Raw genomic sequence first — 18,614 nt, forward strand, 5'->3', positions numbered from 1 at the left:
CAATGGAACACAAAACACCACAGGAAAATAATGGCCAATGTTGTTTGCGTAGATAAATAGCTATAATTTGTTTTGCACATTATTTCGCTAAACATCTTTAAAGAAACCCAGGCAAACATGTTCATGTGCAGTCTGATGCACTATCACCACAGCTGCACCATTTATAGTCTCTCTCTCTATGCTAAATAAAATAAGCACTTTCCTAGTATTCACACTTCTTAGCCAGGTCTCCAATGATTCTTATGTCAGCTGATCATACCACAGCTTCTCCAAAGCATTTAACGTATTTACTCTCAGCATATAAAATAGATAGCAATATTGGATCTAATACGGGGTCTTCTCTTTATCAAGCTAATTTATTCACTCTCTCTCATTTTCCATTCTTTTCAATATGTCCGACAACAGACCTCCACTTATAAAAATAATCATCTGATCCATTATTCCATCCTTTACTATTCTACACTTTCCCAGTAAGATAAATAAATATATCTCTCTCTATGTATGTATAATTTGCTGAACTCTGTGCTCATGCAGTGACATAACAAATTCCCAAAAGACAGACCTACATACAATCAGGTGAAGTGCAACACGTCAAAAATAAATAGCTTCAGTCCCTTGAATTCATTTTTAGGCAGAAACAATATTGTATTCAGCATTAGGTAAGAGTTTAAGCACCCATATCCAGTTAGAATTTTCCTCTCAGTGCTAGAAAACCAAACTGGTAGGCAGTTTTTAGACAAATGAAACTTCAAAAATTGAACTATTATAATAAGTATTCTTCATTAATAGCTGATTTAGCACTCCATTTGCTTTCCTATTCACTTTAAAAACAAAAAACCCTTTAAGAATATTTTAGTTTTAAAATATTTTCCTCAATTTAGAAATGACTTTGATGCAGTTTTGCCCCTTTCTTCTTTATCAGTGAGTAGAAGAAAGCAATTGTGTTACACCACAGAGAATACGTCTACTCTGGAAGGGCGAAGTTTAGTAAACACATCTGTGGGAATGTGGAGAAGGGAGGAAGAAACTAAAACAACCATTCAACAACAGGCTTGGTGCATGAAGCTCACCTTATTGTGGGACTCCTGCTGTTTATTACAGAGAAAGATCTAGATACCCAAGTGAAAGGAGAGATTAAGATTAAAGTAACTAGTCCGCTGACAGAAGGCATCTTTGAGGTGTTCTCACTTCACCACTCATCAAATGCAAAAAACACTGGTGAAATCAAAGCTAAGGGTGATGTCAAAATAACTGTTTAAACAAAAAAAGGATGGACATACTCCAGGGGAGGAGGAGGAAAACGGACGATATTCGATCTGGAACCGAAGACTGAACAGTACCTGTCAATTGTTCTAATTTTGCTGACAACCTTGTTGAGCTGTCTTCAAACATTACAGAGTTCAAAGGAAGGTGAAGATAAAAATGAAAAAAAAGATAAAAAGTGAAGAACAATATGTTTATAGGAGATTACAATGTTTTCTTTAGTTTCGCAATTTAGTCTTCTGACTAGCCAGCAAATGCAGCATGTTTTGACAATGAACTAGCTGATCCTCTGCACCCTTACTTAGAATTACAGAAATTATGTGCACTGGGACTTTTCTAAGAAGTTAATATTAATTTGCTGTGAATAAAAAGTTCAGATTAATGGGAGTAAAGAAATCTGAGAGCTGGGTGGAACCACATTTTAAAATTAAATTTTCTTACATTCCTGCTCTTAAATAAAGTCTTTTACCACAACACATTTACCAAGAAGCAAGGCCTACAATTAAGATACAAGTTTGTTTAGAATTTGCTTTAAACATAGGCTGTATGTACATTCCGTGTATATTAAAGACAGAACACATTGACGTTACACTTCTCACTTCATTTTAAAACCAGTCCTAAAAGTTTCTTTGAACTGTTAATTTTGATAAGATTCTTAAAATATTAGAAGCATGACACAGGCTAGATTTCTAATGGCAAATTATAATGTAAAACCCAAGTTTTGAAGTCAATGGATTTACTTCAGATTTACATATTTGTAACACAGCAGAATTTGGCTCATGTTTGGTTGCCTGGTGAGCAAGACCAGGCAAAATCTGGCTGAATGAATCCTCGTTGGAACATATTAATTGGCTCATGCAGTCTGTGTTTCAACTATATTATATAACCAATGGTTATAATGGAATTTATCTACAGAGAAGCTGAACTGTCCTTCACAAGATAAGGCACCCAGCAAACATCTCAGCAATCAGTAGTCATCAACACTGATTCTCTACTCTATCAATCAACTTCAAGACGTTAGAAAACATAGTTGCAACTTTCATCAACTATAGTGCCCTCCATTAATTCAGTCTGGTCAATGAGAATAGAAACTATGGAACCAAATCATTTGATTTGAAAATAAATTTACATTTTTTATTTTGAGCTATTCATTATGTTTTGGGCTGGTATTACTGGCTAATGAAAATCATTTTATTGAAAGAACTAAATTCCCAAAGAAATAGAATTAAAAGAAGAGGCTATAAAAGAGTGCAATTTACAGATGCTTAACTTTAACTTAGCAAAGCATCTATTCTTCATTAAAGACTAGTCACTGGTCAATTTTGATTTTTTTTTTAAAAAAACTTTGAGTGCATTTTTAAAAATGCACAAGTAATTTTTGGTGCTTGCCTAAAATTAAAAAAAATGGCCAGATTAACTCTATTCAAACTTTGCAAACACTTCTGTCTTTGAGCTGTGACCAAAATTTCAACCCACAAGAGATTTGTTTTGGATTTCTTGATAGTAGAATATCCTTAATAGAACACATAAGCTGAAGCACTGCTACCGCAATATACTTATGATGATAAATATTTTGCATTTACATACATATTCTGACATCAGTGTACTTTGCAATCATCAATGAAGCAAGTCTCCATTAAGCGAACCATCTTAAGTAAATATTTTTACCAATAGAGAAAATAAGGCATAGAGGTGTTATGTACTTTGCCCAAGGTTACACAGCAACTCTGTGGCAGACCTGGGATTAGAAATCAACTCTCAGGGCACTCAAGTAACAGAGTTATGCATAGGGCTATATATGCCCTTAAACAGATTTCCTGATTTAAGTACATTATGTCATGCTCCCTCCAACTTATTCCATTAGGATTTTCTAATGTTAAGGACATTTTGAATTGGTATTTAACTTAAAAAAAAATCCCAGATCCCAGCGCTAAGTAATTTAATATTTAGCTATCACTTATCTTAGGCATGAGAGATATCCAGAGCTGTGGTCAGAGTTTAGTATAGGGCTTGATCAAAATGGAACCCGGGCCTCGCACTGAAGATACCTAATGGCATGAACTTTTAGTTAAAAAAAGTTAAGATTGCTATTATGTCACTGGCCCTACAGAAGCAAGTCCCCAGTCACATACCAGTTCCCATTCCTGCCTACTATCCTCTCATAATGATAGTTCTAACATTTTAGAAATCATTTATTTCATCTTGTCTACAAGACTGAATCCAAAATCCATGCTCTGCCCTCTTGAAAGAATAATGGGACCAGGCACCTGATTTTAAAAGTTTTCTCATCCTTATTCTTGGTAGTGAGCATCAAATTTAACATGAACACAGCAAGAGGAATACAGAATGATTCATGAAGCATACTGCAAAAAAACCTCAACCAACCAAACAAAAAAATACCCCAAACACAAAAACCCCTTTATATGCAATTGTAAAAATGCATTGCTTTTCAAGTGAGGAAGGGAAATGTCTTTTGGGACCCTTCTATTTGTCGTGTAGCCCTCCTATTACTCTCAAAACACTCTCATTGCTGCTTAAAAATGCAAACAGAATGACAGGATGTATAAAGAGTGATACAGAAAATATTACTGAAAGTTTTATAATGCCATAATGCTGTTATACAAGTCAACGGTTTGCCCATGTCTTCAACATGTGTTTAGGTCTGGTCACCCCATCTTAAAATAGATATACAGTAGCAGAAATAGGAGCATCCAGAGACGGGTGATGAAAATGATTAGAGACATGGAGAGACTTCTGTATGAAGAGAGATTGAAAAGGTTAGGACCAGTTAGCTCAGAGAAGAGACAAATAAGAAGGAACATGATAGAGATCTATAAGATAATGAAGGGTATAGAGGAGAGTAAATCAGGTGCTCCTAATTGTCCTTTTTTATTAAAAAAAAAAAAGTACAATAGGACATTCAACAAAATGAAAGTAAACACATTTGAAAACTGCGAAAAGGAAATACATTTTACACAGTGCATACCTGTCACCATACCACGCCACAGAGGCCTAAAACTAAGCAGGGTTAAAAAAAAAGGGTTACTGATTTATATAGATAAGGATCTCCACAGTCACATTCGACAGAATACGAAATGTATAAGGGGAATAAACTCTCAGGCTTCAGGGCACAGGCAAACCACTAACTTACAGGAATGAGGAAAAGCTTCCCCTATATACTCATCATTCCATAACTGTTTTTCATGGGGTTTCCTCCCTTTTCCACAGAAGCATCTGGTGATTGTTGCTACCTGGCAAAGGATACTGATCTAGATGGACCACTGGTCTAACCAGTATACCCATCCCTATGTTCCTAAACAGGCATTGTGTCATAACAATCCACAATGCAGAACTGCAGACGTCTCCCTTGCCCCCATTCAACTCCATACATTTAATAAACTGTCCCCACAACTTTTCCAAGGCTTCACCTCCTTAGGAACCTGTGGAGAAGTAGGAAGGGTCTCCAGTGGTGACTATGATGTAAAAGTCTAATTGACTATGCTATTTAACTGCTTCACCCTCCATTTTAATAATGAAAATACAGGCCAGCTTAGGTTTGAGTAACATTTATCCTTGGGATGGGGGAGCGGGGGTGGTGGTTCGTTTTTACTTTCCGTTAAGAAAATAAAGCAAATAGGGACTGTAAATCCCCCCAAGAGACTTGAAAAATACAAAATTAAATCAAAACAAAAGCTGCTGTAACAAAGAGCTACTGAAATCCACAATCTCAAAGACAAGACGGAAGGACCAGCCTGCCCTTTAAAACACTGCAGGGGCCTGTTTGGCACAGATTTGTTTACGATCGGGATGTGGGTGTTAATAAAATAAAGAAAAAATCCTTCACTTGCCACTCCATTGTCACCTTTGTCTCTTTCCTCTCTTCTTCTCTTCCTCAGTCTTTGCTCTTCTCTGTCCCCATCCCTTTGTAGATGTATATTAAATATTTCCCCCTTCAGAAGCCCCCGATCAGTGAGTGATCAGGAATGTCTAGTGTCACTGTCAACAGTGCAATCACTCTCTTGGTGCGGGAAGATACAGCAGCCAGTGCCGTTTGTTCAGAAAACCAACTCTTTCCCCCTCCCCCCCCAACACTGAATGGAGCTGGCAGAGAAAGCATTCCCTAATGCCAATTTTTCACAGCAGAACAAAAACAAAGCACAACAGAAACCCAACAAAACTAAAACACGAAAAATCACAGAACTTAAGAGAAAATGAACCCCGGGGTCCTGTACACATTTCTATCAGCATGCATAGAACTTCTTCAGTTTCCTAGAATACAGCTATAAACAGAGCAAACATGAGGATGAAAACATGACACCTGTTACTATTAAATATAAGAGCCATGCAAGTGTCATGCCATAATAAATCTCATCAAGGTCTTTACAATTAAAAGTTAATTACAGTTGTAGTCTGTAAAATTGCTCATGTATAATCACTATAAATCCTTGCATGGGTGGTGCGGTTGCTGAGTAATAACCATATTCTTAAGGTGATTAAAGACACAAACACACCTTACATTTGTGTCTTCAATCATTCCAAATTGCCTGGTTATTGCAAAATGCCCTCACACCCTATTCTGCTTCATTACTGGAATATAAGACAGCCAAACACTGTTTTATAAAAAAAATTAGATAGGGTTCTTCAGCTCTAAGGTCAGAAGGGACCATTGTGGTCATCTAGTCTGATCTCCTGTATATCACAGGCCAGAGCCACATCCCCCAAAATAATTCCTAGAGCAGATCTTTTAGATAAAAAACATCCAACCTTGATTTTAGAATGATCAGTGATGAAGAATTATTAGAAACAAATCCCAAGGAAGTGAACAGGACGTTTCTCTTTCATCCTTTCAAGTAGCTGCTGTCTTTATGGGGTTCCCAATGACTCAACATTTGCTATACAGATTCCCAGATCTATCAGTTCACCCAAAGTGCACTCATCCCAAGAAATCTCACTTTCATTAAGAGTAAACATATTATGTTTTAAGAAAAAAACAATAGCGACAAGACAGGAAGGACCAAGGCCCATCAATCCTCCCTCTCTACCTCACTTGGAATTACTCAATGTTGCTGAGAAAGGCAAAATCTTTCCTAAGGTATATGCAAAAAACCACTCCCACAGATCCTGTCAACATGCTTGGGAGATTGATGAATTCTGTTCTGTGTATGTGGGCAAGAACCACCGTGGTTAAATCCATTTATACTTTTGAGATTATGCCAACAACCCCACTCATACTTTCAGATTGCTTCAAGATGAAATATTACAAATATTATACTTACTCATCTAACTCTTCCTCTTCAGTTTTAGAAGTATCTGCATAGAGGTATTTACTCATGTCCACCGGTCTTACATTTTTCCTTTTTGCAGGTTGTGGAGGAAAATCTTTGAGAGTTACAAACATTTCAGGTTCAGGATCTGGCTCATCAAATGGGTTCAGGTACTGTGGAGCACCTTCCTCTTTAAAGGGATTATAATTATCGCTATAGTAAGAGTCTTCTGGTTTTGAAGATGAAGCTGTTTCAGTATCGTGGTCTATAAAAAGCATTTTGGAAAAGGTTATTTAATATAAAATAAATTCAAAACTATTTTAGAAGATTATTTTACTGTATTTTCAGGGGCTTATGAATAAAAGTTTGCCTTGTAATATCTTGCTCTGCACTAAAACTTGGAATCTAAGATCTTTGCCTTGAAGTGAATGTTGATGCTTTATTTACTGTGTGACCTTGTTTAGTCAAAAATAAGCTGTGAAAGGTAACGTCCCCTGAGGAACGGGGAGGGAGGATATTACCACTTTGGATATGTCTACACTGCAATTAAAAACTTGCACCTGCCCATGGCAGCTGACTCCGGCTCACAGAGCTCAGGCTAAAGGGCTGTTTAATTGCAGTGTAGATGTTTGGGCTTCTGCTGGAGCCCAGGATCTAGGATCTTGCAAGGTGGGAGGGTCCCCAGAGCGTGAGCCAGAGCCTGATTCCAAACATCTATATTGCAATAAAACAGTCCCTTAACCTGAGCTGGAGTCAGCTGGCACAGGCCAGCCATGGGTGTCTAACTGCAGTGTAGACACCCTTTGAGAAGTTTCCCACTTATCCAAAACTTTTCAGCCACATTAGTCATCTGTCCCTCATTCACTCATGTAAATAGGATCTCAATAGATGTGATTTTCTTTTAACGGATTTTCCCAGTTAGGTTATTCAGGTCCCAACAATAATGCTTTAAATGCTTCTTTGTACTCTTATAATTTATAAAGATTTCCTTAATGAAATGACATTTTGAGGCCCTTAATGATGGTGGCAGGGATTGGGACCCCTCCATGTCTTATTTAAAACATGTGATCTAGTAACACTGGAAAATCATTTATTAGGCAAGTTAATGACAAATCACACACATACAGTGTACTTATCAGAACTGCTGCCATAGGTTTTTGATAACAATAGTAAATACACTCTATTACAACAAATTTAAATGATCCTTAAAGAGATACACAATCAGATTAATAATACATAGTTTGGGATTTATAGCCAGCTACTCTACACAATTCTTTCCAGCACCAGAAAATTACCGGGAGATTGTTGGTAGATATCTTTGTGACTGGAACAATATAAAACATATTAGACAGAGAATGTTAACCACATTGAAATGTGTCAGGACTAACCCCACTATTCTTGCAATCATAAATGGTCAGGAGTTCATCTTACTACCTTACCTGACAAGATGGCATTATTGCAGGAAAGTGAGCACTAACCCCATGCAAATACGATCTTTACTAGCAGTTTTAACTAAAAACTTTATTTGCAATAACGGTTCACAGTTTATTCATGATGAGAAGTGCCCTTTATTTTTTGAGCTTTGAAATTACCGAGTTGCACATAATAGATTATTTCAATTTAAAAGACAGACATTATTTATATGGCACTAGAGCCCAAAGATCCCCAAAAGGGCCTTGTCCACACTTGGGATTTGCCTCAGTACAACCACTGATGACAAGCCAGTACAGACAAGCAAATCTGCTACTTGGAGTTTCTTCCCACTTGAAACCAGTGTAAATTGCACTGGTGTAAACTGTGGCTTACAGCGCTTTACCCAAGGTATGTTGGGGATTTGCATGCTGATGGCTGGAGTCAAGTTAAATCTGCACCGTAGATAAGACCTGAATTTTCTGAGGTTACCAGACGAACCATCAAGTTGTGCACACAGCAAGCCTATGATCACAGGAATGTATTACTGTTTAACCTTAGTCTCATTTCCACTCTGCTCCTATTGTTAGTCACACTCACTTGTGACTTGTCTTAAATTAGATTATAAAGTGTTTGGGCAAGGACTGTGTCCTGTACATTTATATAATTGCCAGCATAATGGGACCCCAGTCTCAGCCCTGATTCATCCTATTTGAGAGCTACACGTAAGCAGTCTGAGAGACCTCATTTTAGGAAGAATCTCAGGACTCCTGTTCCTTGAGCCAGTGAAACTTTCACATCTGAATTCCAAGAGTTACAAGAGCATATTTTGTTACAGGCCCTTTATTGCTGTCTGTCTCAGAAGAGACAGCTCATTTGTCCACTCTGAAATACTGCTACTGTCAGAAGAGGGGAGAATAAAAAGGTATTAACTATGTATTTCCCACAGTAAAGGAATGAGACCTACAGATAATAACTGTACCAGCCTTATTTAAACTGAAGATGGGTACGGAGAAGATAAGCACACTTGTATGATTAAGGATGAGATCAGCAGCACAAAAAATGGACTCTACCAAATTTGCGCCGCAGGTTCTGGTGAATATATATGACATTTATTACTATATTCTATACCTCTCAATTATAGAGTGTTTCCAACTACCAATGATTATTCAGGCACTTTACATACAAAAATCCTATTAAAAATCTCCTGTGATCTGCAATCTATTTCCCCTTTGAGTGAAACCAATGCAATCTAACACAAAAGGAAATAACATATACAGTAGTTAAATTTAGCTCTACCGTATTCAGTAGTTAGTAGATTTAGCCATCTTTACATTTTCAGAAAGCATTTAGCATTGCTCCAAATTAAAGGCTGATGTTTAAAATGAGAATTGAATAAAGATAATTGATGCCCTGGATTAAAAAAAATGGATGAGACACAAAAAAAGGGGGTGCTCGAAACAAAGTTATTTTTAGACTTCTAAACAATCAAGCACCAGTGACAATACTTAGCACTTATATAGTCCTTTACATTTTCAAAGCACTTTACAAACATTAACTAATTAATCAAAATCTTAGAGTTTAGTGTAGTTACAGTAAAAAAATATATCTGGGATGTATGGATGTTACTAATCCTACATAAAGCTAAAAAGGAAGTGTGCTTTGTAAACTGGTTAAGTCTCCTGTTAGTAATGTGCAGTAACAAAGTTTTGGCTTAGAAGAAAAATTTTTAAATAGTTTTTAAGTAGTTCTGTCTAACTGGATTCAAATAGAGAAAGGCACATTATAATAATGCTAAAGGTAAATTGACAAAAGCAAAGGAATCCAGAGCTACTGCTGAAACTGTATTTCAAAACAACAAAGTATTGTACCTAGGTCAAGCAAGTGTCTTTTACAATGCAGTATGTGAAATTGCTCATATGTTGCAACTCAGTGTATTGTCAGCCTTAGATTTGATTTTCCTGGCTTTTGCCAGCTTGAGTCAGAGCCCTAATTTTTTAAATATAAATTTTCAATTCTTCTAAGTTAAAAAAAAGACGTTTAATGATATTATTTATATTGTAGTAGCACCCAAATACTGAGACAGGATCAGGGTCGTGTTCGAAACACATATGAAAAGAGGTACCCACGCCAAAGAGCTTACAGCCTTATGGCCCCAATCCAATAAAGTGTTAAGTCTGTACGTAGTTTTAAGGACGCGAGTAGTACCACTGAAATCAGTGACTCGGATGCTTAAAGCTACTCACCTATTTATTTAATTCACTGAACCACAGACACAGACATGCTTGTGGGACCTGGCCTCAGAAGACAAATATATAAGGGGAACAAGAGTAATGGGCTGCAACATACAAAGAAAATAGCAAGGGTGATGATAAACATATGCCTTATTAGTAAGGCTGCAAATCTTTCATGGAGCTCACGGAAGTCACAGATTCTGCAGCTGCAGCAGCGGACCCCAGGGCTGCTTGCCCAAGCAGCTGGTGCCCCATCGGCTGCTACCCCTGGTCCTGGGCACTGCCCCAGAGCAGTGGTCCGGGAGCAGCAGCGGCACCCCAGGCCGCTCCTGTCCAGAGGAGCAGCAGCGGTGGTGCAGCCCAGGGCTTGCCACCGCTCAGAGAAGCAGCAGTCATGGTGGGACCCCGGGCTGCCCCCCCCCCCGGAGGAGCAGCAGTAGTGGTGTCCCCCCCCCAGGAGCAGCACTGGTAAGATTTAGTTAGGGGTATTTTTAGTAAAAGTCAGGGACAGGTCAGTGGTTTTTGGTTATTGCCTGTGACCTGTCTGTGACTTTTACTAAAATACAAGTGACTAAATTGCAGCTTACTTATTAGTTCAAGTTGTATTATTTATGTTGAACCTTTGCCTACATTTTAACCAAAGCCTCTCTATTTTAAATTATTTTTTAGCTCCTTAAAATATTTTCTCATGGGAGTTGCACAAGAAACTAACCCCGCAACTGAGTCCAAAAGAGGTAGACCCCATGTGTGGATGTCATGGTTCCCGCACTGCCATACCTCTGATTTTCACACAGTCTCTCTGGAAATGTACTCATTTAGTGTTAGACACTGAGGCTTGCTGCCTCACTGGCACAAGAAAGGGTTCCTGGTTTCAGCACCTCTGTTTCTCACCCTGGCTCCTTCTGCAGGTTCAAGTGTTTTGACCCCGTTGGAGACATACCCCCTTGTGAGCGAATCCCCTCAGTGGATGTTTGCAGCAACACAGGACATGTGCCTTCAGAATAAGGCAATCTTTTTTAGTCAACTGGAATACAGTATTTAGGGTCCGTAGCTTAGAAAGCAAAACAGACACCTATGTGCATGTTGGCAGCACCACCTGCCTCTCTTGCCCATCTGTCCCAGATTCAGTCTCCTCACAGCACTGGACAACCTTGTAATTATAACAGGGCTTGTCTACGCAGTGGTGTAACGGGGTACATGGTGGGGAGATACCTAAAACACAGTAACGAGTTGTTTTTAATTTGACAGAATTTAATGGAAAACACAAATAGTTTCTGCAAGTCTTTTCAGCTTCAACGTTAAGGCCAAATTCTCACTGCCATTAGCTGCCTGAATTTGGACCACAGGATGTAGTCCAATACGCAGAGCACCCTAAAATGCCAGGCTGAGAAGAAGCTTCACCATTCAATTAGTTAAAGGATTTAATTTATTTCACACACATGCTAAAACTGAGGGAACTTTGTCAAAATCATTATTAGGTCTCCTTGAAGCTGGTAACTCAGCAGACAAGTACAGGGTTTTCCAGACAGTGGCAGGCGCCTAATGAAACTTGGCTCTTATTTCTCTCCTTCTTCTCCCTCTCTCCCATACTAACAATCCTGGATTCCTACTTGTTTTTCTCCACCCTCATGGAGGCACTGAGAGAGGGTCCCCACCCTCCAAGTGGGTGGAGAGCCTCCCAGCTCATTGGCCAGCCTGTGTAACATAGAACTACTGACATTCTTCTTGCTTAAAAAAAAAAAAAAAAAAAAAAATCTGCCCTGCCTCAAGCCAGTGACACTCCTCTCAGCCTCCCACCCCATTGCATGGTGCAGAGACAGGGACCTTGCAACAGAGGGACAAGTCACAGCACAGGCAAACCACAGAGGTCTGAGAAAGGTCGACATTATCTCCGCTCTGGAGTTCCAGACCTTCCTGAACTCTGCATCTGTAAGCACTATGAGTCTCTTAAGCCCTTCAAGACTGGCCAGTAAATGTAAAACATTCTGCGGCCATTTGTCACAGCCTTCGTAAAACATTTCAGTCTTTAGAAAACAATGTCAACCCAGATCAAATTATATTATGAGGTAACAACTCAATACCTAATTCTGAAAGCTGCGTACTTTCTAGGTAAGGACAGGTGTCTTAATTTGCCAAAGTGACTAGTGATCTTGTGTCAATTTTTGGGGACTCAACTCGGGACATCTTAAAGGGTGTCAGAAATGGTGAGCATCTGCCCTTGAAAATCAAGCCACTTATTTCAAGCTGGGGATTCAAAAACAGACACCCATAATCATTTTGAAAATTTAGACTCCTATTCGTAGTTTGAATCAGTTCAATATTTTGTTGGTTTTAAGTCTTTAAATGGGTAATAATAAATTAGATCTGCTACTGAGCTGCAACTTGGCTCACCAAGGGTCAAACCCACAATAATCTTGAGTAGCCAAGTAATAAACCTGCAAAGGTAGGAGAGACAAAAGAACAGACTGATGTCCTATTTACAATTGACACACTGCCCGCTTTTGCGCCAGCTCCTGCCAACTGTACCTGGCCTGGTTCCACTGACAGGAACTTCTCATAGAAGTATGCATTATGCCTGGCAGTTAAGTATTTGCAGAATCAGATGTTAAGTTCCCACAGGAACTAAGAACTATCACAAACCTGACCACCTTCCTTTCCCAGTGCAAACTGCACATGCATTCTCTAACACACACACACAGCAGCAGACACCTTTTTAAAAAATATCAAAACACTACACTGCATGCACAGTTCTCCCTAGCAGGGGATGAAGGAAAGACAGAATGAATCACGTGTGACTGCATTACTCAGTGCATGACTGAAAGGTGCTCAGATGCTGTGGTGATGAGGGAAGTATAAGAAAAAGAATAAAATAAAGTGTTATTGCCCTGTAGTGCCAGGAACAATGACATTATAATAAACCAATAAAGGGCATAATTGCTTGAACATGCTACAAAGATTTATCAAAACTTCAAGGCCTCAGAGGGATACATTTTAAAAAGAGGTAGGAGATGGTCCTATTTCAATGGGAAAGTGATTTTAATGACCCAGCTGGATTTTATAGTGATAAAAGGAATTGTAAAAACTGATGAAAATAAACACTACACATTTGCAAAATGTTAGAAGCAAGTAAGCTTCCTAAACCTAAACAACAAGATCTGAAAATGATAAAATTGGCAGCAAAAAAGGGGTTAGGTAAGATTACTTCACGAAAAGGTTACAACACACATACATGTTTATAAAAGGCCAAATGAAGCATGAAATGTCAATGAGTAAGGGCCTTTAAACAAAGAGGCTAGAGAGATAAGGGAAGAAGAAGCATTTGGAAACTGTACAAAACAAAGGAGAGCACTCAGGATTGGTCCAGGGGTCTTTTCGTCTACTCATTCACCTAATGTCTTATGAAAATACGTTTGTTATTTTTATTACCAATAACAACCAGACAACAGCATTTTAAACTTCTATCAGAAATATAAAGAGGGGAACATGGACTGGGTAGTTCTGTGGATTGGTAACTGCCTTTCACTTTTATGTTGCCAAGCCTAGCCCAGGCTGATAATAATCAACAACTGTCACTATATGAAGCTGATCAGTGGCCTGTGTGAAATAAGTTTGGTAGGTTTCAATACACTCCTTAGTTACCACTCCGCTAACTGGCACCCATCAGAGACCTCAAGGGCTGAGTGGGCATGGCAGCTGAACAATATTCTTACCCTAAGAGATGGTTCTCAGGTCAGAATTGAGGTACACTGATGGGAGAGTGTGATGGAGTGGGAATTTTTCATAATATTTTGTATCAATATTGTGTGTGCAGCAGTTTTCCCTATGTGGTGCCTGGTTAACTAGATGGTGGGAAAAGGTTGTTTACTCTTTGCAGAGACCCAGAGATACAGGGGTGACCGATGCCTGGCTGTCTGGGACCTTGGTCCCCACACCCATGGAGAGCCCAAGAAGGCAACGGCCACTCCAGCTGCCCGAACATTTGGCATATACCAACTAATGACCATGGATGGCCAGCCCTCTGCAGGAAGCCAGCCAGGTGATGACCAGCTGGAGAACAAAGGAGCAGAGCAAGGTGACAATGTTTGCCTGGGAACAGGAACAAAGGCCCGAGGAGTCGCCTTGTGGGGTTGTTAAGTGTGGGCTGCTGCAAGCAGGAGATGCTCCTGGACTGGGACTGAAGAGGGGTCAGAGAGCTCTGCGCTCTGGGACTGACCAAGGACTGTGCTGTTACTTTCTGTTCTCTATGTTAACCAAGGACTTTCTATGCTGTGTTCTGGGCATCTACTAAACCCTTGTGCTTTTACAACGCTGGCTGAGAGTCACTCCAGTTTAAGGAAGGTAGGGGTGCATCGCTCCCTTTGGGTGTACAAGTCTCTCTCAGGTGTCCAACTCAGGTGGACTCACTGAAGGGAGCTCCCAGTGTGAAGCAAGGGTGCTGAAGGCTCCGAGGTTCAATCTAAGGAGGCGGTAAAGCCAAGTGGCTTTCCCTAGTGGGAATGTGACCCTAAAGTGGGTCTGGCACACCGAAGAGGTTCCTCCAAGGGACTGTTCCAGAGCTGCTCAAGAGCACCAGATCTGTGGATCCATGACAGGGAGCATGGGGAAATTTTCCCTGACACTCCTCTTTGTGCCTATGTAGAAGGCTTCAGATTCCAGATTTGTCAATCTGGCACCTTTTGGAAGCATTATTTTCATTCACGTATTTTATATACACCTTTACCTCGATATAACACTGTCCTCAGGAGCCAAAAAATCTTACCACGTTATATTGAAATTGCTTTGATCCACCCAAGTGTGCAGCCTGCCTCCGCCCCGGAGCATTGCTTTACCATGTTATATCTGAATTCGTGTTATATCGGGTCGCATTATATCAAAGTAGAGGTGTATTTGTGACTATGTTTTGTTGCACTCTATATACACCGACTTTATATGGCGATTTTCACAACTAAGAACTCAAAACAACTTCTCAGAACAATTAATTGCATTCTAGTGTTGTCATAGGGTGATTTAAAAAAGACATATGCCCAGCTGTACGGGCAGCTACTGTAAGATTGCAAATATGTTCTTTGGCCACAATTCTGGTATTATCCCTACCATTAGACCGTCACTATTTAGTGGAACCACTAGACGAAAAGAGAATAAGCCTCAATTTGACATATCATCAGAGAAGCAGATGTTCAGTTTCCATTGGCAATTAAGATTCCTAATACTGCTGCCTGGGTGCATGTAATAATGTTAGTTTTTACCAGAATAACAATTTTAGTTTGTAACCTTGGGAAAAAAAGTTATGCTTCATTAACGAGTCTGTAAATAATGATTGTGTGAAATGAATTCACCACCTTCTGCATCAGGATCTTCAAATGGGTTTAATTCTGCTGCATCATGATCTTCAAATGGATTTGAACTGGAATTGGCCAAGTCTTGCTCCTCTTCATCCAAAAAATTAAGCTTGTTGATAAGCTCTGGAAAAAAAGGAAGTATTATTTCAATATGGCCACAGCCAACCCTGGATACCAACTGTTCACAAAACACATTTCAAATTCAGAAACTCACACTAGTGGTCCTGAGAACAATGAACTGGACCACATTACCAACCGCAGAACTAAACTAATGTATTTTGTAGCACACCAACGTTTCCAGCCAGACGAACTGAATTAAATAAAATGTGTGTTCATTGGTGAGTAGTAACCCACTACACTGCCATAGTAGCCTTCTGGACCTAATCTGATTCAATAAATTTTGCAGTGGATCTAGAAAGCTAAATACAGCAATTTGATTTCAAAATATGAATGATTCATGTATTTGTTCACTGTCAATTCTCTTCTTTACATGTAACATTCACGTAAAGTCAGAGAAGGAACGTTTTGTCAAGTTATAATGGTTAAGCATTGTTCACTGCACAAATTGTGTTTTAATGATGTGGTTTTTCTTTCCTATTCACAATCATGTGACAATGCAGTGGCTGAAGAGAGAGAGACTATCGTGTTGTTACCTGTTGGATGTGCTACAAATTACTGAAAATCACACTGGATGGAAAGCACAATGATAAAAGTGACAGCTGAATACAAGCAGAAGTCAAAAGGTAACAGGTCACAGTAAATACAGACAATCAGAAACAGAAAGAAAGGAGGAAAGCTCATAGACCTTCAGAGGAACTGGCTGATTTAGCTGAAGGCATATTTGCTTGCTTTATGCAGTCATCTTGATCTTCATCTAAGCTGCTCAGAGCATTCAACTGGTTTACAATTTCTGTAAACAGAAGCCAGTCAAGACAAATGTAAGGTAGGGTTATTTAAAGAAAAAGCTGTAGAAAGCATGCTATTACTAGAGAAACAGGGAAAGAGAGGACACTTATTGTTAATGAAAAGAATACATCCAGAATGAATCATTACAGTGATATATAATACACTTATGCACCTGTATGAAAAACTTTGGTGCTATTTTAATGAGAAGGAACACAATAAGGCACATACTGAACAATTTTTGATGGGTGCCCATGACCAGCAGTCTTAAGATAAATTAAAAAAAACTTAAAATGAACACAGGCATCAATCCAAAAACTAGCTATGCTAAATATAGTTATCTTAACAGTTTCCCTGTTGGTTAAGTAAAACTTGAAATCAATAGTATAAAGTTAGCTTAATACAAAAAGATTGAGGCTACAGCAATATCAGACACCTATACTTTGATTATGCCTCATTAAGAACCAATCTCCATTAATTTTCCACCTAAGAGACACCCAATTTTATAATAATTTTAAACATGGTCACTAACGTACTACAGAATAAAAGAGGCTGCAGTAATTTAGGGCCGATTCTGCCATTCTTAGTAATATCTTCCTCATTGAATAGATGGCAATGTGATTAGAGGGCAGGATCTGGCCCTTCGGGAATAGCTCTGAAACCAACATTTTAAAACAGAACCATATAACTGCATTAAGGTTCCTTCTGAGTTAAAATAATCTGGGTATTGTTACTTTTAGGCTTTATGCACTTGCTTAAAATGATGCTCACTCAGCTTGGAGGAAATCAAGACACGATGATAAAACAATAGGAAAAGCAATGGCAATTCATGTGCCGCCAATTTACAATGAAACAAATACTAAAAACAGCGAGGAAAGTATTATGGAAGCACTACTCATGACTCCATAATTAAGCTTGAGTTGAGTTTGCACTCAAAGCAGGGATTCAACCAATTACGATAATTACAGATGAAGGCTACAGTGTATCCTCCCAAATTTACAGCACTTACGCCACCTGGTAGAAACAATGAGTTTTAAAAAAAAAAATCGAATACATCTTTAAAAATCAGTTCAATCTAATATAGGACTATGAACTATTATGCATTAAGCAGAATTGTATGGTGATTGCATAGTGTCATTACAAGGTGGGACATAAGGCTTTTGAGATCCTTGGAATGTTTTACCTTTAAGTTACTGATACGTACTCAACTTTAACTATGCTGTACATAGTTTGTATCTGGGAAAAGTAAAACTATCACTGGAAACCTAAAGTTGGTCAAACAGAAATCTCCATTTTCCAAACTGATAAAAAAAAAAGTCGTAAATCACACAGAGGTAAAAATTGAGCAACCACAGCGTTGCTGTGATGTTATCTGGTTAAAATATGATTATATAGATCATTGCTGCAACCACTATTATATATTTGTAACAGAACTTGTACAAAATATGGCATGTAAGATGTCTATGAAAAGGTTATGATTTGCTGGTTAGGATGATGCTATTTGTACGCATGTATCATTTTTGTATTTGAAGTTAGGAATATTGACTCTATACCTGGATTTCAAATGTCTGCTACTGGGGTAACGCTCAGGAGGTAGTTAGCCAGCATATCTTGGAGGGACTATTCTAATTGAGTGGCCCATCAGAAGAACTCTTAACTCACAATGGACCATGGGAGACACCCACCTATACCGAGTGGACTGTCCTATAAACGTCCTGTCTGGAGTAGAGGTAGTGGTTTCCCGTAATGACTGAGCGAAATGGTGCATGAACATGTGACTTGCCCATGTGACTCCAAACACTATCTGGTCACCTGTGATTCTCCACTACCTCCACTGAAGTTTTTGTTTGAAACAATGGGTTTCCACCTACCGGGCAGAGGATATAAATGGCCCTGGAAACACCTCCATTTTGCCCTGTCCTGCCTAAATCTCTGGACTGAGGAGCATTCTAACCAAGGGACTGAGGTCCTTCCAATGACTAGGAAGCAACCAGAGAATTACTAGACCAGCAGTTTATTCTATCACTGCTACAAGCCTGAACCAAGAACTTTGCCATTACTGTATGTATTTGATTCCTTTAACCAACTTCAACTCTCACCTTTCTTTCTTTTTATGAATAAACCTTTAGATTTCAGATACTGAAGGACTGGCATCAGCGTGATTTTTGGATAAGATCCAAGTTATATATTGACCTGGGTGT

General features: G+C 39.0%; 1 protein-coding gene across 8 annotated transcripts in view; it reads right to left on the minus strand.

Annotated features, from left to right (window-relative positions):
- EHBP1 (EH domain binding protein 1) overlaps positions 1-18,614 on the minus strand; it is a 321,196-nt gene that overhangs the window by 149,002 nt on the left and 153,580 nt on the right. For 3 of the 8 annotated variants that reach the window (XM_030557937.1, XM_030557934.1, XM_030557933.1), the window contains exons 8-10: positions 16,316-16,420; positions 15,511-15,633; positions 6,540-6,792 (exon numbers count right to left, since the gene is read on the minus strand). In XM_030557937.1, coding sequence (XP_030413797.1) covers positions 6,540-6,792; positions 15,511-15,633; positions 16,316-16,420 — 481 coding nt within the window. Of the gene's footprint in view, positions 1-1,340; positions 1,383-6,539; positions 6,793-15,510; positions 15,634-16,315; positions 16,421-18,614 lie in introns of all 8 variants that reach the window. The other 5 variants (XM_030557938.1, XM_030557936.1, XM_030557935.1 and 2 more) reach the window with 2 other exon arrangements.

Source organism: Gopherus evgoodei, chromosome 3, assembly GCF_007399415.2.
Source record: "Gopherus evgoodei ecotype Sinaloan lineage chromosome 3, rGopEvg1_v1.p, whole genome shotgun sequence".
Taxonomy (NCBI): Eukaryota; Metazoa; Chordata; order Testudines; family Testudinidae; genus Gopherus; species Gopherus evgoodei.